Here is a 21,641-nt window from a genome sequence, read left to right as displayed (position 1 = left end):
TTCTTCTGCTGTTGGTAGTTTAATAACCCTACCTTGCGACTGAAAAGGAACAATTGTATAGTCTTCTGGTTTCTGCCAGTATTCAGTGCAAAAAGTCAGTAGAGCATGTTTACTGAGGATAATGTTTTATGTGGGCCTTTGCAGTTTTGTGAGAAATATTACTTGCTTTTTGATGGGGAGTGTTTTTATGGATGTTCACTGAAAAGGAAAATACACTAATGGCATTTCAGCAGTGTCAGGTAAAGGTGGGAAAAGATGCCTATTTTGACCCATACTGTTTGCTGATGATTGTGCTTTGATTTGATTAATACATAAATATAGAGATTAATAGTATAGTGAATTTGCATGTGCCACTCAGCTTTCTTAACTGATTTTATCTGTAATCCTTCCTTTTCCCCAGTTCACATTTCTTCAAATGTGATAAAAATGTTTAAGATACACGTAATATGAATGTATTTTTACTGTTTGCTGTTTGAATCGGCATCCAGCTAATGTTTAGATGTTTTGATTAGTTAAAATGTCTCTTAATTCTCTGTAGATGTAGGTTCTCCCTCCATTTGTTTGCCTTGCTTTGCTTTTTTACCTTGTAATTTTAGCTTTTAAGAAATCATATTTTTCCTGTAGAATGTCCCATAGTCTGGATTTTGCTGATCACATCCCCACAGTCTTACTGACATGTTCTTCTGCCTTGAATTTCCTATAAATCAATATTTAGATCTAGTGCAACCCATTTAATCATAGACTATTATCTTTATTTTACAGATAATTTCTCTAAGCTTGTTTCTTAAGCTTAATTTTAGCTAAAATCCTCAAAGTGGTTAATCTGTAATTCAGAGACTATACTCTTTTACCACACCAAGTTCTCAACCTAGGCAGAACCTTTGAATCATCTGGGGGAGCTTTCAAAAATCTTAATACTCAGGGTCACCTCAGAGCAATTAAATCAGAACCCCTGGGGTGAGACCTACTTATCAGTATTCGTTTAAAGCTCCTCAGGTGATTACATTGTACATTAGAGGTGGAATAACTACTGTACTACCCCAAGCCACCACTTTGGGTGTTGTGTTAAACATATATAATGCTAAGACAAAAGGTACTTTCAGACTATATTGATCATAATATACTTTAATTTTCAAGTGTCTGTCATGCAAGTTACAATGTATAAAACATTTTCAAAATATTCCCCTTATTTTGGTGTTGCATCTGCACACCAAAAACATAAATTTGCTTCACAGTGGAGAAAGTTTCTTTAATCATTTTATGCTTTGATTTTTAAAAAGATTTCTTATCAATAGTAGCAATCCTGACATAGTTACTTCAGGCATAGCTCCCTTACATACCAAAGGACTCCTATCACCTTATGTACTCAGAGGCACTACAAAGAAAGGGAAATCAAGAAGTATACCAGGCCTTCCACACTTTTTTTTTCATTGATCTATGCCTCTTGAACTTATCTATCAAATGCACTTTAAAGTTGGATGTACTTGACAAGTACCCAAGTGTCCAATGGTATAGTCTAAAGCAGTGCCTACCATAGTAAGCCTGAAATATCTTTGAAGCCTGTTTTATTTTTAAGGTTCATGTGAATTTTGCATTTATCTTCTTAATTTATCTGATGTACATAAAAAACTTTTAAAATTCTTATCATGAAATAAAAATGATGCTACAGTAATACAGATCAGTTTTATCCTATCACCAGGTACCATGGCACATAACTGCACCCCTCAGGCTTTATCACCCTCGACCCCAAATACCAACTTCAGGAGGCACTATACTAGAATCCTCTGAAAGTTTTAGGTTTCAGCTTGTCACATGTGTTGAGTGTACCAGTCTTGCTGCTTGATGACATGCCTCAAAAGTAGAACTTTTGAAGTTAAAATTGCTTGTTGTACCACTTCCTTTGGGTTGACATTCCACTCCTTTTGGGATAAGAGCTGGCAGAAAAAGTTTTCAATCTTTTTTCATCTCTAAAGTTAATTTTATACCACTTGTAATGCAGTATCTCTCATACTCCAGACCTACTAAATAAAACATCCAGTGGTCAAAACAACTAAGAAATTGACTTTATTAAATTAGCTTTAATTGATTTATGTAAAAGTTTACCTCCCAGGCTTGTTTGTTGGTTAAATTTTAAAATACAAGTTTACTAAGATTGTATCCCCAGGTTTATCCTTGTTGATTAAATTTTAAAATATGGATTTACTAAAATTATATGCCCATAGTAAATTATATAACATATTAGTGCTTTTCATTTTTAAAAGCAATGATTGATATTAGAAGATTACTCTGGTTTACTTCTTACTTCTTACACTTGCCAAAGTACTGATAAAAATATGTTCCATTCAGTGTTTGGTTTCTGATATGACTTGTTCATTTTTAGGTGCTTGACATTACTCACATTTTCTCAAATAATCAAAGCTTTCATTTAACTGAAAGTGTAAATGTAAATATATTGGCTACTTATTAAATAAACCTGTACAAAGGTTTTGTAGTTATTCCAAGTATTTTAGAATCTGCTTTCTGGCGTAGATAATTTTATAAATCATTTATAGGATCTTCCCATTTTGACATTAATTTTTAGTGTTCTCCATTTTAATTATATAAATTTAATATATTTAACCTAATCTTAGCAATTTAGGCTATAAAATGTATCATATTATATGCTTATTGATTTGGTTTTCCAGTAGGATGTGGTAATCATCATGTGGAATCAGTTCTGTTTTCTTAGTTGTCACTAATTAAGTAGAGTTATTGCCGTGGTTGTTTATTAGGTTTCTCAGAGAAGACTAACAGTTTGGTAATGCTGCAACTTCTAAGAAGCACCAGTATCAGGAAGCTTCAATTGTTTGGTTAATGTTTTACTTCTTAAGCTGCGGCTTAAGACAATGAGTATTCTGGTGTTCATTTTCTTAAACACATGGGTTGTTTTTTTGTTTTGTTTTTGTTTTGTTTTTGTTTTGTTTTTTAAATTAAAGCACAAGTAATGCCAAAATTAAAATTGAGTCAATATATAAAACAAAATTCCTGATCTCTTAGCCTAGCCTGCAAAATCCATACAGAATTGATTTTGTTCAAAATGAAAGTAGTCTCTATCTCTAAGTCACTAAGTAGAGGTCACATTTCTCAGATAAAAGCAATTAAAGAAGAATATACTTTTTTTTACATTGATCTAATCACATAGGATTACAAATCATAATGCCAAAGAAATTTAGTAAATCTGAAAAATTCATAAATCAAAAGCATTAAAAACAATTAGAATTTATGAGTTAATACAAATTGTCTTATATAATATTTCTATACTGAGTATTTTTTAAACCTCTTTATTGAGGTATGATTGATTTACAAAAAGCTGTGCATATTTAATGTATACAACTTGATGAGTTTGGAGACAAGTATATATCCATGTAACCATCACCACAATCTATGCCGTAAACATTCATCATCTCCAGAAGTTTCTTCTCACCTCTTTATAGTTATTATTTTGTAATTAAGAACACTTAACATAAGATTTACCTTCTTAGCAAATTTTCAAGTATATAGTACAGTATTATTATAGGCACTGCTGTAGAGTAGGTCTCTGGTTCTAGGCTATTATTATGTTTTTTCATATTAGCATTTAGCACCCAGGAGTCATTAATGGCCTGTTTTGACTATTACTGATGTTAACTACCTCAGGAAAGTATTGAACCAATGCTTTGCTTTCCCTATTAATAATCTATCTCAGTTACTAGCCAAAAGCTATAGACTATAAAATTTCTATTAAAGCACAAAATGTCTAATTGATATTGTGAGAAGGGATGAATGAATGACAGACTATTTGATGATTTTAAAGATTAAAATATTACTTTCAATATTGAGTAGGGTAGATAATGTATTATTGCTTCTAGTAGACCACTCCCAACTTAGAGGATATCAGGTATAAGGTCTTTCAGTAATTTCAGCCCTGATAAAGAAAGTAAAGGAAAAAACATTATTAAGTTGAATATGTGAATTATGAGAACAGATTATGTTCAACCTTTAAGCTGGTTATGTTTTTAAAAGTGCTTCATTTTATAGCCTGTCATTTTACATTTTTAATGCTAAATTGACATCTGCTTCAAGCCCTGGGGTGTCTAGACAAATTTAAATGACCTAGCATTATGTTTTCTGAGTATTATGAAAAAAGAAAGGGCAAGAAAGAGATTTACTGAGTTCATTTTATGTCTCCTAGGTAGGTATTGTATTTATTAAATGGAAGCATTTGGCTTCAAGAAACAGAAAATCACACTTAAAATAGCTAAGACCTGTTGATTTTTCTTTTTCAATTGAGGTATAAATAACATATAACATATTAATTTCAGGTGTACAGCATTATAATTTGATATTTGCATATACTGTGAAATGATCACCACAGTAAGTCTAGTTAATCTTTTTTGTGATAAAGACTTTTAAGATCTATTTATTCTCTTAGCAACTTTCAAATACGTAATGCAGTATTATTAACTATATTCACCATGATATGTATTATATCCTCATGACTTATTTTATAATTGGAGGTTTGTACCTTTGACCCCCCCTTCACTCATTTTGCCCTCCCCTATGCCACCCCCCACCCCCCCAGCAACCACCAATCTGTTTCCTGTATCTATGGGCTTCATTTTTTGTTGTCGTTTTAAATTCCACATATAAATGAGGTCATATGATATTTGTCTTTCTCTGTCTGACTTATTTCACTTAGCTAATGAACTCAGGGTCCATCCATGTTGTCTCAAATGGCAATATTTCAGTCTTTTCCTTTTTTTTTTTTTGCCTACGTAGTATTCCACTGTGTATCTATACCACATTTTCTTCATCCATTCATCCATTGATGGACACTTAGGTTGTTCCTATATCTTGGCTATTGTAAATAATGTTGCAGTGAACATGGCAGTGCATGTATCTTTTAAAATTTGTGTTTTCATTCTTCAGATAAATACCCAAGAGTGGAATTGCTAGATCATATGGTAGTTCTATTTTTAATTTTGGGGGGAACCTCAAAAAATATACTGTTTTCCATGGTAGCTACACCTATGTACAGTCCCACCAGTAGTGCACAAGGGTTTCCCTTTTCTCCATATTCTCGCCAATGCTTGTTATATCTTGTCTTTTTGATAATAGCCATTCTGACCGGTGTGAAGTGATATCTCATTGTAGTTTAGTTGTTTTTCAAAGTGTGGTCCCCAGACCACGACTGGCAGCAGTAGTATCTAGGAATTTGTTTAAAAAGTACAGGGAATTCCCTGATGGTCCAGTGGTTGGGACTCTGCGCTCTCACTGCCAAGGGCCCAGGTTCTAGCCCTGCTCAGGGAACTAAAATACCACAAGCCGCAGCGCAGCCAAAAAATAAAAAAAAAAAATAAAAAAATACATTCTCAGGCTCCATTGCAGTCTACTTATCAGAAACTGGTTTTGGAGCCCAGTATTCTGTTTTAACAAATGTTCCAAGTGATTCTGGTGTAGGCTAAAATTTGAGAGCCACTGGTTTAGATCTTTAAGAACCCATCCTGTCTAGGCATGGAGCCAGCCTTCTCAGAAACACATGGCTGAAAAGACACCTTAGCAAAATCAAAACTGTATTAGGAAGAAGGTGTGGAGGTGTATGCTGAGTAAGACAGCCAACGAAATAGGCTATCCTATGCATGGTGCATGTGTGTATATTTTTTAAAATCGCATTTAAACCACATTTTGGTATGCATATAATATTTCTAATTCTAGAAAATCCAGCTGGAAGTAATGATAGGTTTTCAAAAGAGCACCCCACCACCACCAAATTATTTAATGCTGTTGGTGTGTGCAGAGGGAGTGCAGGGGTGGGGGTTGGCGACCACAGTTCACTGTGTATATAATAGAACCCTGTATTGTAAAGCTGGTGTGGAGATGGGTGTAGTGTGCCTACGAAGGACTGTGGTAGAGAGATCTTAGGGTAAGTGTGGTGGAGCTGGTGGGGGAGTTAGGGGGGTGACTGGTATGAGTGGCATGGCAGGGTGGATATTCATCAGGGGGTGTGCTGTGTCTTGTGCATGCACATGCTGGAATGTGCAGGAAGGAGATGGGGGGGTGTGGGTATGGTGCAGCGTTGTATATACTAGAAAGGTAGCTGTGTGTGTGTGAAGGGTGGCATTGTGTGCACAGCTTTGTGTGTACACACAACAAGGTAAAGGGGGAGGAGCAGTTTTAACTTAAAATGGAAGAAATATTCAGTGTATCATATGGCATTGATATTCTAGTTAAAACTGAGGTAATCTAGGTAATTATAGTTTATAGTCATAATAATATTTAATCTTAAAAATTCACTTATATTCAGGATACCCCTGGTTAGTGAAGTATATACATAGGCATAATAAATATAAGTATTTTTTCAAGAAACTAGATGTTAGAAAATGCAGTTTAAAAATGGACTGTGTTAATACTAAAAGGAATTTTCAGGTCACACTGAATATCTGTATAGGATTTATTTGTAGTAGATTGGCTTCATTTTTACATAGTCATTCTAAAAGTTTGAGGATTGAAGAGTCCTCAAAGGATGTTTTACTGCTTAAAAAATACATGTAAGGTGAAATTTTATAGGACTCTTAGATGTAAATGAGGAACAGAATTTTATGATTGTATGAGCAAATAGTAAAATGTTAATTGAAATCATTTGTGTACTTTGGGAGGGACTCTGGAAACTGTACTGATTACTTTTTTATGACTGGTTTATTTTTAGTATATTTCTTAGTGTACTGGTATTTGGAAATACATGCTCTGTATCTTTAAGCTTTTGAGTCCTTTCTCTGCACATTTGGGTACAGTGCAACCAAACTTAAACATGGGAAATCCTCTCTTCCCTCCCCAGCTTTACAGTCTCCACTCAGGACTATCTTTGCAATGGATACTACTTGGTGATTAGCTCTCTGTCTTGTCAATCAAATCTTTGTCTCCAGCAAACTGTTTTGTCACTGTAGTAGGGCTCCTGTGCTAGAAATGTATTTTTGACAGAGGAAGAATGCTTTTTAAAACAGTTCTTAGGAGATTTGATGTAACTTAATTTGCCCTGGAAAGGAAATGTCTCGTCTCTGGTATGGGAAAAAGGGGAGAAGGCATCAACCAATTAATCAAAAATATACTCTGGTAAATCTTAATCGATGATTTCAATTTCTATATTTATTAGTCTTTTTATGGTGACATTCTGCAAAATTGTATAATTTAAAAGTTTAAGTATAGAGAATATTTATAGAATACAAAATTGTATGATTATAAAAGTGTACCTTAATTTAAGCTATTTCTGCTCGTCATAAATATCTTCAAAAAGGAAATGAATAAGGGACTGTAATTTTGGTTTGTGAAAGTGTTTTGGTTTTCCTGTTCTACATTAACAGGAAATTATCAAACCTTTATTACTGCCTTAATTTTTAATTTAACTTTGTAGGAAAATATTTGGAATTTTTGTTTTGCTTAAAAATAAATTTAGTAGAACTATCGTAGTGAATTAACTTTAATTTTTATTGACTGGATCCCAGACTAAATACATTTATAATTTTGTGTTTTAAGACTATTATTTTAGCAATCTAAGAAAAGTCTTTCTTAAGCTTTCCAAAAAGTTTCAAGCATTGTTGCCTAATACAGAACTTAAATGATATTCTAATAAAGAAATATCTTACTCAACCTTACTATTTTAAGAATCCTAGATAGTTTTCAGTATAAGTATGTATGCATTATTTGTTAGAAAATGTATTGCCAGTTGTTTTTTCTTTGGTAATTTAAGATTATATCTTGCCTTATGAATATTAATTTTATTTTTACTGAGATTATAGATGATTTAAATGAGACTAGATATATACTTAGAACCAGGAGTGACTTTGGAAGATGCCCCCAAAGCAGCTTGCCACCCTTAAATGTAAAACATGTAAAAATATCAAAATGATTTCCATTGGTGGTGGTGTAATTTGGCTCGAGAGTACTTTGTTATGTCTTTTTATTTTTAAGTTGAATGATTTCAAGGTTTTGTTTATGAAACATCAGCACAGAAGGGATTAGGCATCTGAAATGATTGGATTTGTTAAAATTCTGATCAGGTTATCAGATTAGCCAATTAACATAGCTTTTTTTTTTTTTAAACCAAGAACAGTGATGCTATGCATGTATTCTTTTGATTTGCAGTTTGAATTAACATTTATCATTAGTTTGCTAATACTGTAATATAGTTTAATTTATTACAAATGCAGGCAAAACGTGGATATTTTGAACTTTATAGGTCATTATAATGTACATCACACACTTACAGTCACCAGTTCACACTTACACACTTACAGTCACCAATTCCTTTTTAACCTCATAGGAAGCTGTTACGTGATTTTTTCAGATATGAGAGCATGCTTCTCACTGGTCCTCAGCTCTGCACATAGAGTTTATATATGTTGTTTCACTTAACCTTCACAATAACCGTACAAAGTCAGTAGTATTACTTCCCATTTTAAAGGTGAAAATTCATATGGAGTGGTTTACTGAACTAAGTTGTCATGGAGCACAGAGACAGCTAGACCCTAGCATATTCATTACCTCACCAGGATGTCTTTGAGAGTTTTATAAAATGGTACAATACATTATGATGTGTTTTGGTGTGTAGACAAGCTGAAGTCCCAGTTTTCTAGCTGTTTTCCTTGCTTTGGAGTAGAAATCCTAGAAACTGTAGGGTAGGAGAAAGGCTTAAGAAAATACGGGTTAAAATGATAGCAGTTTTTTTTACTTGTTTTGTAGATTGAAATTTCCTCTAAGATTCTGCCAGAGAGGGAGCCCTTCCACTTTAAAACTGAAAAGAAAAAATAATTTTTCTAGGAGTATAACAAATATTTTAGAACAAATAAAATTTCTCGTTTTTGGACTTTGTATTTTGTAACTTCTTACAGTTCTTCATAACTTTACTCAACTGATTAGTAGAATGGTATTACTTAAGTAATAAATAGTCTTAAAGCCAGTATTGATATGGCCATATATTTATGTAAACTAAGACAGTTTTCTAAATGCTCAGTAACTGTGTAACCAGAGATAGATTATTTTCATTTTGTAAATGAATTAAAGTCTCAAAGATAATAACTAATAGGACTAATAGTTAGAATATGCTCCAAAATACATGGAATAAAGTTAAACCTTTGCCAGTTAGCTTGGGTGAGAACAATGTTGATGAAACATGCTTAACTTTATCTTTTCCTTATACGTTTTTTATTGAGGTATAGTTGATTTACAGTATTATATTATTTTCAGGTGTACAACATAGTGATTCAAAATTTTTGTAGATTATAAACCATTGATAATTATTATAAAATACTGGCTATGTTCCCTGTGCTGTACAATATATACTTGTAGCCTATTTATTTTATACATAGTAGTTTCTGCATCCTAAACCCCTACCCCTGTATCACCTCTTCCCACTGATAACCATTAGTTTGTTCTCTATATCTGTGAGTCTGTTTCTTTTTTATTATATTCACTACTTTATTTTTTAGACTCCACATATAAGTGATAGCATACAGTATTCGTTTGTCTCTAACTTATTTCACTAAGCATAATACCCTCTAGGTTCATCCATGTTGCAAATGGCAAAATTTCTTTTTGTTTTTAATGTTTTACTGTCTGTTGTATATGTATATACAGCACATATTTAGGAATTCATCTGTTGATGGACACAGGTAACTTCCGTATCTTGGCTAAATTGTAAATAATTGTAAATAATGCTGTTAGGAAAATTGGAGTGCATATATCTTTTCTAAGTGTTTTTGTTTTCTTTGGGTATATACCCAGGAATAGAATTGCAGTTCTCTTTTTAGTTCTCTGAGGAACCTCCATTCTGTTTTCCACAATGGCTGCACCAATTTATATTCCCACCAAAAGTGTGCCAGGGTTCCCTTTTCTCCACATCCTCGCCAGCATTTGCTAATTTGTGTTCTTTTTTTTTTTTTTTAATTCTATTTATTTATTTTTAAATTTATGGCTGTGTTGGGTCTTCGTTTCTGTGCGAGGGCTTTCTCCAGTTGCGGCAAGCGGGGGCCACTCTTCATCGCGGTGCGCGGGCCTCTCACTATCGCGGCCTCTCTTGTTGCGGAGCACAGGCTCCAGATGCGCAGGCTCAGCAATTGTGGCTCACGGGCCCAGTTGCTCCGCGGCATGTGGGATCTTCCCAGACCAGGGCTCAAACCCATGTCCCCTGCATTGGCAGGCAGATTCTCAACCACTGCGCCACCAGGGGAGCCCAATTTGTGCTCTTTTTGACGATACCCATTTTGACAGGTGTGAAGTGATATCTCATTGTGGTTTTGACTTGCATTTCCCTGATGATTAGCAATGTTGAGCATCTTCTCATGTGCCTGTTGGCCATCTCTAGGTCTTCTGTGGAAAAATGTCTATTCTGGACTTCTGTCCATATTTTAATTGGGTTTTTTGGTTTTTTGATACTGAGTTGTATGAGCTGTTCATGTATTTTGGATATTAACCACTTATCAGTCATATTATTTGCAAGTATTTTCTCCCATTCAGTAGGCTGTCTTCATTTTGTCAATGGTTTCCTCTGCTGTGCCAAAGCCTTAAGTTTAGTTAGGTCCTGTGTGTTTATTTTTGCTTTTATTTCCTTTGCCGGAGGAGATGGAGCCAAAAAAATAATGCCAAGATTTATGTCAAATAGTGTTCTGCCTAGTAGTTTTCTTCTAGTAATTTTATGGTTTCTGGTCTTACATTTAGTTCTTTAATCCATTTTGAGTTTATTTTTGTATATGGTGTGAGAAAATGTTCTAATTTCATTCTTTTACATGCAGATATCTAGTTTTCCCAGTACCATTTATTGAAGAGACTGTCTATTCCCCATTGTATATTCTTGCCTTCTTTGTAATAGATAAATTGACCATGTGTGGGTTAATATTTGGGTTCTCTATTCTGTTCCATTGATCTATGTGTCTGTTTTTGTGCCACTACCATACTGTATTGATTACTGTAGCTTTTTAGTATAATCTGAAGTCGGGGAGTGTGACACCACCAACTCTGTTCTTCTTTCTCAAGATTGTTTTGGCTATTTGGGGTCTTTGGTGTTTCCATACAAATTTTTAAAATATTTGTTCTAGTTCTCTGAAAAATGCCATTGGAATTTTGATAGGAATTGCATTGAATCTGTAGACTGCCTTGGGTAGTATAGTCATTTTAACAATATTAATTCTTTCAGTCCATGAACACAGTGTATCTTTCCATCTGTTTCTGTCATCTTCAATTTCTTTCATCAGTGTACTACAGTTTTTCAAGTATAGGACCATTACCTCCTTAGGTAAGGTTATTCCTAGGTGTTTTATTATTTTTGATGTGATGGTAAATGAGATTGTTTCCTTAATTTCTCTTTCTGATAGCTTGTTGTTGGTGTATAGAAATGAAATAGATTTCTCTATATTAATTTAGTATCCTGCAACTTTACCAAATTCATTGATGATCTATAGTAGTCTTTTGGTGGCATCTTAAGGATTTTCTATGTATAGTATCATACCATCTGCAAATAGTGACAGTTTTACTTCTTCCTTTCCAAATTGTATCTCTTTTTTTTCCCCCTTGTTTAATTGCTATAGTTAAGATTTCCAGTACTGTGTTCAATAAAAGTGACAAGATTGGGCATCCTTGTCTTATTCCTTATCTTAGAGGAAGTGCTTTCAGCTTTTCACCATTGAGTGTAATATTAGCTGTGAGCTTCTCGTACGTGGCCTTTATTATGTTGAGGTATGTTCCCTCTATACCCACTTTCTGGAGTGTTTTTATCATAAATGGATGTTGAATTTTGTCAAAAGCTTTTTCTGCATCTAGCAAGATGGTCATATGGTTTTTATTCTTCAATTTGTTAATGTGGTATATCACACTGATTGATTTGCAGATATTGAGCCATCCTTTCATGCCTGGGATAAATCCCACTTACTCATGGTGTATGATCCTTTTAATGTTTTGTTGGATTTGGTTTTCTAATATTTTGTTGAGGATTTTTGTACCAATGTTTATCAGTGATATTGGCCTGTAATTTTTTGTGTGTGTGATATCTTTGGTTTCAGTATCAGGGTAATGCTGGCCTCATAGAATGAATTCAGAAGTGTTCTTTTCTCTTCAGTGTTTTGGAATAGTTTGAGAAGGGTAGGTGTTAACTCTTTGCTAAATGTTTGGTACAATTCACCTGTTAAGCCGTCTGGCCCTAGACTTTTGTTTGATGGGAACTTTTATTACTAATTCAGTTTCATTACTGGTATTTGGTCTGTTCACATTTTCTCTTTCTTCCTGGTTTATGCTTGGGAGATTGTACATTTGTAGGAATTTGTCCATTTCTTCTAGGTTGTCCATTTTATTGTCATATAGCTGTCTGCAGTAATCTGTTATGATTTCTCTTCCTTTTTCATTTCTGATTTTATTGAATTGGGCCTTCTCTCTTTTTTCCTTGATGAGTCAGGCTAAATAAAGGTTCATCAGTTTTATGTATCTTTTCAAAGAACCATCTCTTTGTTTCACTAATCTTTTCTATTTTTTTTTTTTTAGTCTCCATTTCATTTATTTCTGCTTCTATCTTTATGATTTCTTTCCTTCTACTAACTCTGTGTTTTGTTTGTTCTTTTTCTAGTTCTTTTAGGTGTAAGGTTAGGTTGTTTATTGGAGATTTTTCTTGTTTCCTGAGGTAAGCTTGTATTGCTATATACTTCCCTTTTTTAACTGCTTTTGCATCCTATAGATTTTGGATCATTGTGTTTCATTTTCATCTGTCTCCAGGTATTTTTTGATTTCTTCAGTGATCCATTGTTTGTTTAGCAGGATATTGTTTAGCCTCCATATATTTGTGTTTTTTGCAGCTTTTTTTCTTGTAGTCAATTTCTAGTCTCATATCACTCTGGTCAGATAAGATGCGTGATATGATTTCAATTTTCTTAAATTTACTGAGGCTTGTTTTGTGGCCTAGCATGTGATGTATCTTGGAAAATGTTTCATGTGCACTTGAAAAGAATGTATACTCTGCTGCTTTTGGATGCAGTATTCCATATATATCTATTAACTTCATTGGTCTAATGTGTCATTTAAGGCCAGTGTTCCCATATTGATTTTCTGTCAGGATGATGTAAGTGGGGTGTTAATGGCCTCTGCTATTACTGTGTTACTGTCAGTTTCTTCCTTTATTTCTGTTAATATTTTCTGTGTTAGGTGGTCCTATGTTGGGTGCATATACATTTACAGTTGCTATATCTTCTTCCTGGATTGATCCCTTGATCATTATGTAAGGCCCTTCTTTGTGTCTTGTAACAGCCTTGTTTTAAAGTATTTTGTCTGATAGAAGTAGTGCTACCCTGACTTTCTTTTGATTTCCTTTTGCATGGAATATGTTTTTCTATCTCCTCATTTTCAGTCTGTGTGTGTCTGACTTCTTAAGACAGCATATATACAGGTCTTGTTTTTGTATGCATTCAACCACTTCATGACTTTTGATTGGAGCATTTAGTCCATTTACATTTAAAGTAATTATTGATCTGTATGTACTTATTGCCATTTTGTTAATTGTTTTTGCAGTTCTTTTTTGTTCCTTTCTTTTGTTCTCTTCCCTTGTGATTTGATAACTATCTTTAGTGTTAACTTGCAGATGCCCTTCTCATTTTTGTGTATCTGTTATAGATTTTTGGTTTGTGGTTACCATGAGGTTTTTATACACACACACACACACACACACACACACACACACACACAGTGAGCTAGCAATCTACGTGATTATTTTAAATTGCTGTTCTCTTAATTTCAAATGCATTTCAACAACCCTGCATTTTTACTCTTCTCTCTTCACGTTTGCTGTTTTTGACATATTTAACACTTTTTTCTTTTGAGTATCCCTTAAGTGTTTATCATGGATGTAGATGGTTTTACTACTTTTGTCTTTTAACCTTCCTACTAGCTTTTACGCAGTTGATTTACTACCTATTTGCCTTTACCAATGAGCTTTTTTCTTTAGTAATTTTCATGTTTCCAGTTGTGGCCTTTTCTTTTTCACTTAGAGAAGCCCGTTTAACATTTCTTGTAAAGCTGATTTGGTGAACACTTTTACGTTTTGCTTGTCTGTAAAACTTTTAATGTCTCCATCAAATCTGATTGAGAGCCTTGCCAGGTAAAGTATTCTCAGTTGTAGGTTTTTCCCTTTCATCATTTAAAATATATCGTGCTACTTCCTTCTATCCTGCAGTGTTTCTACTAAAAATTCAGCTCATAGTCTTACGGGAGTTCCTTGTATATAAGTTGTTGCTTTTACCTTGCTGCCTTTAATATTCTCTTTATTTTAAATTTTTGCCATTTTAATTACAGTGTGTCTTGCTGTGGTCCTCTTTGGGTTGATCATGTTTGGAACTCTGTGTGTCCTAGACCTGGATGTCTGTTTCCTTTCCTAGGTTAGGGAAGTCTTCAATGATTATGTCTTCAGGTATTTTCTCTGCCCCTTTCTCTCTTCTTCTGTGACTCCTAGAATGCGAACGTTAGCACACTTGATGTTGTCCTAGAGGTCACTTAGTGTCCTCATTTCTTTTTATCCTTTCTCTTTTTTTCTGTTCCACTTCTGTGATTTCTACTACTCTTGTCTTCCAGCTCGCTTATCCATTCCTCTGTGTCGTTTAGTCTAATGTTGATTCCTTCTAGTGTATTTTTCATTTTACTTTCTGGATTCTTCACCTCTGTTTGGTTGTTCTTTTATATTTTCTAACTCTTTGTTAAACACTTATGATTTCTCTGTTCATCCGTTTTTCTCCTGAGTTCTTTGATCATATCATGATCATTACCTTGGTCCCAGGTCTAGTGCCTGTGTACTGGTTGGTGGGCCCTCTGGTAGGCTGGGCAATGTACAGGGGAGGCTGTGGGCTCAGGGGTTCTTAAGGCAGCCTGTCTGCTGTTGGGTGGTGCTGTGTCCCTGCTCAGTTAGTTGCTTGGCCTGAGGCACCTGGTACTGGTGCCTATAGGATTGGTGGGCAGGGCTGGGTTCAGGTGCTAATAAGGTAATGGGAAGATTCCAAATGGCACTTGCCAGCATCAATGTCCCCATGGTAGAACAAGCTCCCAAAGATGGCTTCTGCCAGGGTATGTGTCCCCAAGGTAAGCTCCTTTTGCCTCCTGCCTCTCCAGGAGACTCTCCAAGATCAACAGGCAGGTCTAACTCAGGCTCCTTTCAAATTACTGCTTCTGTCCCCAGTCCCAGAGTGTGTACACCCTCTTAAGAGTGAAGTCTGTATTTCCTACAACCCTCTGGGTCTCCCAAAAGGAAGCCCCACTTGCCTTCAAAGTCGAACATTCTGGGGGCTTGTCTTTCCAACACAGGACCCCTGGGTTTGGGAGCCTGATGTGGGGCTCAGACTCCTTGGGGAGAACTTCTGCAATAATTATTCTTCTGTTTCTGGTTCACCTACCGGAGGTATGGTCTTGACTGTACCATGACTCCACCCCTACTGCCCATCTTCATTATATCTATAGTTGTAAAAGATCTTTTCTGATAGGTTCTGGTCTGTTTCACTGATAGTTGTTCTGTAAATAGTTGTAATTTTGGTGTGCTCATGTGCTCAGGGTCTTTCTGCTCAGCCATCTTGCTATGTTTTCTTTATTTTTAAAGGCTGTTTTAGAGTTTATTCTGATAAATAACCTAAACTTTAATCTCTAATCATTTACTTGAAGCTATTTATGTATTTGATATACCCGTATACTATATCCTGCCTTTTTAGTGTCTGTCAATAAATTGTAATTTATGTGAAGGTTATAGGCTCATTTTATAAGGGTATAAGTTTAATCAGATGAAAGTCACAAAATATTAAATAACAACATCATTTTTTTCTATCAATACTTCACTGAATTTTCTCATCTTTTCCTTTTTTTGTTGTTTTTAGGCCCTCATATATGACAAGATGAATTTTTTTTTTGTATTTTAGCCTTTTATATTTGAAAACACATGACATGATGAATTACTTACATCTGTATAGAAATTAGCTCACAGGTAGAATTTTAAGAAGAACAAATTTAAATGTAAAACTCTTTTCAGTGACCTCAGCTAATGATTATAATACTGATTAAAATATTAATAATTACTTATACTAACACTGTACACTTACCATGAGTTTTTTACTTAATCCTCAACCTGTGAAATATTGCTGCTTTCACCTTCGTTTTACAAAACAGAGGCATATAACAGCCATACTCTGACCAATACAGGTCAGAGCTGTGGTTTGAATCCAGGCATTCTGTTCTGGCTGTAAGCTGTGCCCTTAAATTCTTTGCTATACATGCTCTCAAAATCTTCAGACTATAACTGGGAGAAGGGGATTAACATTTATTTTGTACATTTGCTGTATCATTTTCTACTTTATATATATCTTACACATACTATTATTTATTCCTCATAAAGTGTCTAAGGTATGATTATTATTTCCATTTGAAAGACCAGAAATTGAGAGGTTAAGTACGGTTGCTCAAGTTCACAAAACTAATATAATCAGACTTCCTTATCCAGCAGTTCTGCATTCGATGGTTCTGCATTCGCAGATTCAACCAACCAGAGATTAACAATATTTGGGAAAAAAAATCCCAGAAAGTTCCAAAAAGCAAAACTTGAAGTTGCCACAATGCTGACAACTATTTACATAGCATTTACATTGTATTAGGTATTATAAGTAATATATAGATGATTTAAAGAGAGGATATGCATAGATTATATGCAAATACTGTGCCATTTTCTATAAGGGACCTGAGCATCCATGAGTTTTGGTTTCTGTGAAGGTTTCTGGAACCAATCCCTCAGGCATATGTAGGAACGACTATTAAACAGAATCAGAATTAAGACAGAGTTCTACAGCTAAACCTACTATACTATGTTGCCTACCTATAGTACATATTCATGGGAAGTTTTTTAACTAGTGTTTATGCCTTATTGTATAAAACATCTGCTTACTAATTATGTCACAACATAATTGAAAAAAGGACATATACACATATTCAGTGTAGAATATTTTTTCTTTATTTATTTGACTTAGTAGTTGAAAAGCATATTTATTACATATGTAAATTGTGAGACATAATGATAAAATGAGTATTTGTGATCCCACTCACTCATTCACTACCCAGCTTAAGAACTAGAACGTTACCAATGAAAGTGCATCATCTGTGTGTTCTTTCTCTATCTCATCTCATGTCACCTCCAAATTGGTTATTACCTCCCTGAATTTTGTGTTAGCCATTTCCCTGTTTTTCTTTAATTAATAGATTTTATTTTTTAGAGATTTTAGATTTTAGATTTACAGAAAAATTGAATGGGAAGTACAGAGAGCTCCCATATACCCCTTTCTCTCCAAACACAGTACCCCTGTTATTTACATCTTGTATTAATGTGGTACATGTTATAATTTATGAGCTAATATTCATTATTATCACCCAAAGTCTGTAGTTTACATTAGGGTTCATTCTTTGTGTTACACATTCTATGGAATGACATGTATCTGCCATTACAGGATGATACAATGTAGTTTCATTGCCTTCAAAATGCCCTATGCTCCATCTGTTCATCCCTCCTTCCCTCTACCTGAGAACCACTGATGTTTTTAATCTTTCTATAGTTTTGCCTTTCGCAGAGTATCATCTAGTTGGAATCGTATCATATGTAGCTTTTTCATATTGGCTTCTTTCAGTTAGTAAAATGCATTTAAGGTTCCTCCCTGTCTTTTCAAGGCTTGATAGCTCATTTCTTTTTAGTGCTGACATTTAACATTCCATTTTCTCAGTGTACCACAGTTTATCTATTCACCTATAAAAGGACATTTTGGTTACTTCCAAGTTTTGACACTTACACTAAATAAAAGGTTGTTATAAACATTCATGTGCAGATTTTATGTGGACCTAGGTTTTCAGCTCATTTAGGTAAATACCAAGGAGTGTGACTGCTGGATTGTATAATAAGAGTATGTTTAGTTTTGTAACAGAAACTGCCAAACTGTTTTCCAAAGTGGCTGTACCATTTTGTGCTCTACCAACAATGAATGAGAGTTCCTGCTGCTCTACATCCTCACCAGCATTTAATATTGTCAGTGCTTTCATTCTAAATAGGTGCGTAGTGGTATCCCATTGTTATTTGAATTTGCATTTTTCTGATGACATATGACATAGAGCATCTTTTCATATTCTTACATGTCCAGATCTTTAGTTCATGTTTTGTTTGTTCTCTTGTTGTTTTTTAAGAGCTCTTTGTATATTTTGGATAACATATTTATCAGCAATGTATTTTACAAAGATTTTCTCCCAGTCTGTGGATTATTTTTTTATTCTCTTGACAGTGTCTGTTACAGAGCAGACGTTTTTAATTATAATGAAGTCCAACTTACTAGTTTTTTTTTATGGATCATGCTTTTGGTGTTCTATCTAAAAATGCATCTTCAAACCCATCTTCACCTAGATTTTTTTCTGTATTATCTTCTAGTTGTTTTATAGTTTTGCATTTTACATTTAGCTTGATGATCCATTTTGAGTTAATTTTTGTGAAAAGTATAAGGACTTTGTCTAGATTAACTTTTTTGTGTGTGGTTGTCCAGTTGTTCCACCACTATTTGGTAGAAGACCATCCATTCTTCATTGCATGATCTTTGCTTCTTTGTCAAAAATCAATTGACTGTATTTGTGTGAGTCTATATGTAGGTGCTCTCTTCCATTCCACTGATCTGTTTGTTCTTTTGCCAGTATCACAATCTTGATTACTTTATAGTAAGTCTTGAAGTTGAATAGTGTCAGTCATTCAGTTTTGTTCTTTTCCTTCATTATTGTGTTGGCATTGGGATCTTTCTACATAAACTTTAAATAATCAGTTTGCCTATATCCACAAAATAACTTGGTGGGATTTTTATTGGAATCGTGTTGAGTCTGTAGACCAAGTTGGGAAAAACTGATACCTTGACAGTATTGTCTTCCTATCCATATATATGAACATGGAATATCTCTTCATTTATTTAAATCTTCTTTGATTTCTTTCTTCAAAATTTTGTACTTTTCTTCATGTATTTCATTTTTTTCCATACTAATATAAATAGTATGGTTTTACATTGCAGATTCCAATTACTCATTGCTGATATATAGAAAAGCAGTTGACTTTTATACATAACCTTGTATCCTGCAAGCCTACTATGATTGCTTATTAATTCCAGTAGTTTTTGGATGATTCTTTAGAATTTTCTTTATAGACAATTACGTCGTCTACTAAGAGTTTTATTCCATCCTTCCCAATCTGTGTACCTTTTATTTCCTTTTCTTGTTTTACTGCATTAGCTAGGTCTTCCAGTACAATGTTGAACAGGAGTGGGAAAGTATTTCATTTTTCACCATTATGTATGATGTTAATTGTAGGATTATTTCGTTAGATGTTCTTAATCAAGTTGCAGGAGTTACCCTCTATTTCTAGGTTGCCGGGAGTTTTTATAATGAATGTTAGATTTTGACTAATGCTTTTTCTGCATCTATTTATGTGTAATAGACTATATCAGTTGATTTTCAAATGTTGAAATACCTTGCATATCCCTTGCATACCTGGAATTAAATCCCACTTGGTCATTGTATAGAAATCTTTTTTATACATTGTTGGATTCAATTTGGTAATATTTTGTTGAGGTTTTTTTGCATGTATGTTCATGAGAGATATTGGTCTGTAGTTTGTCTTACAATGTCTTTGTTTATTTTTTATTAGGGTAGTGCTGGCCCCATAGAATGAATTGGGAAGTATTTTCTCTGCTTCTGTTTTTCTGAAAGAGATTGTAGAGAGTTAGTATAATTTCTTCCTTAAATGTTTAATTGAATTCACTAGTGAATCTATCTGGATTCACTGAAGATGCTCCAGAGCTAGAGATCATACCACTTTGGGTTTCTTTGTAAGTACAAAATCAGCTGCCGTGGTGTATGCATTTTTGCCTTGCAAAAGTCAATATAATTATATTGGCCAGAATGAAAATCTGTTCAGTTTTCCTTTCTTCTATTATCATGTCTATCATAGCACTCAACAAGTTTGCATAGCTTTTGATAGAGTTACCTTGATGTTTACTGGTAGCTAATTCATTTTAGTTGGCTAGAACTGGGCCTGGTACTTTCTGTTTTGCAAGGCTATTAATTACTAATTCAATTTATTTAGTAGCTATAGGGCTGTTGAGATGATTTGTTTCTTCTGTGTGAGTTTAGTGGTTTGTATCTTTCAAGGAATTGGTCCATTTCATCTAGGTTTTCAAATTCACAGGTTTAGAGTTGTTTATAATATTCCTTTATTTTCCTTTATTATCAATAATGATGGCCTGTCTTCATTTATGATATAATTTATTTGTGTGTTCTTTTTCTTGTTTTGTTAGCCTGGCTAGAGGTTTATCAATTTTATTGATCTTTCCAAAGAACTAGTTTTTGGTTTTGTTGAGTTTTCTCTATTGATTTTCTGTTTTCAATTTCACTGATTTCTACTCTGATTTTTTTCTATTATTTCTTTTCTTCAACTTCAGATTTAATTTGCTCTTCTTTTTCTAGTTTCCTAAAATGGAAGCTGAGATTATTGATTTTAGATCTTTCTCTTTTCTTACATATGCATTCAGTGCTATAAATTTTCCTCTTAATTCCTGCTTTCACTGTATCCCAAAATTTTGGTAAGTTATATTTTTGTTTTTATTTAGTTCAGAATATTTTAAATATCTCCCAAGACTTTAATGATTATGTGTTAATTAGCAGTGTGTTGTTCTAAAGTAATTTGGGATTTTCGCACTATTTCTCTGTTACTGATTTCTAGTTTAATTTCATTGTGGTCTGAGAGCATACTTTATGATTTATATTGGTTAAGGTATGTTTTATGTTCCAGAATGTGTTCTATCTGAGTGAATGTTCCATGTGAGCTTGAGAAGAATATGTATTCAGCTGTTGTTGGATGGAGTATTCTATACATGTCAATTAGATCCAACTAATTGAGAATACTGTTCAGTTCAGCAATGTCCTTACTGATTTTCTGTCGGATTTGCAAATTACTGATAGAGGAGTTTTGAAGTCTCCAACTATAATAATGAATTAATATATCTCAAGATTATGTAATGAGTGTTCTTTTCCCCTGATATGCTGTGGAGAAAACAAGATTATTCCCTTTTTGTGAGATTCACTTCTTACGTTTATTGTTCCATGAGGCTAGCATAATATATACATATTGTAATTGAATGGTTTTGAGTAGTTAACAGGTTTCTTTTTGACTAAAAGAACAGTGAATATATCTGCCTTCTTATGAAATTCTATGTGAGTCATCTGCAGATATACTTAACAGGATGTAATTTTAAATATAAAAGATTTCTTCAAATCAAAACTTCAGTAATGTGTTCTGTTTTGTATTCATTCTGGATTTAATCCTTTTTTCCCCTCTATTAATTCTACTTTCTAGTTACCTAATTTATGATTCTCTATTTGCTCCTTTTATATTTTATTTACGTTACGGAAGTGTATTTTGAAAACAGTAGTTTTAATTTAAGGCAAAAAGGAGTTTTAACATAATCCAGGTCTTATTTTGTGATAAGACTTTGTCATATATTATGAAATATAGAACAGAATGTTATGTAACTTCAGGATGCTGTTGTATGCCCTTTTTTGTT

General features: G+C 33.8%; 1 protein-coding gene across 13 annotated transcripts in view; it reads left to right on the top strand.

The window, feature by feature from the left end:
- OXR1 (oxidation resistance 1) overlaps nt 1–21,641 on the top strand; it is a 458,944-nt gene that overhangs the window by 416,708 nt on the left and 20,595 nt on the right. The window contains exon 1 of one of the 13 annotated variants that reach the window (XM_036830020.1): nt 6,912–7,128. The exons of 11 other annotated variants lie outside the window; for them this stretch is intronic. In XM_036830020.1, the coding sequence (XP_036685915.1) occupies nt 7,063–7,128 (66 nt within the window). In that variant the 5' untranslated portion in view covers nt 6,912–7,062. Of the gene's footprint in view, nt 1–6,911; nt 7,129–21,641 lie in introns of those variants that run through there. One more of the 13 variants, XM_036830021.1, reaches the window with a different exon arrangement.

This window comes from Balaenoptera musculus, chromosome 17 (genome assembly GCF_009873245.2).
Source record: "Balaenoptera musculus isolate JJ_BM4_2016_0621 chromosome 17, mBalMus1.pri.v3, whole genome shotgun sequence".
Taxonomy (NCBI): domain Eukaryota; kingdom Metazoa; phylum Chordata; class Mammalia; order Artiodactyla; family Balaenopteridae; genus Balaenoptera; species Balaenoptera musculus.
Note: the sequence above shows the minus strand (reverse complement) of the source record. Positions and strands in the feature narration are given on the sequence as shown.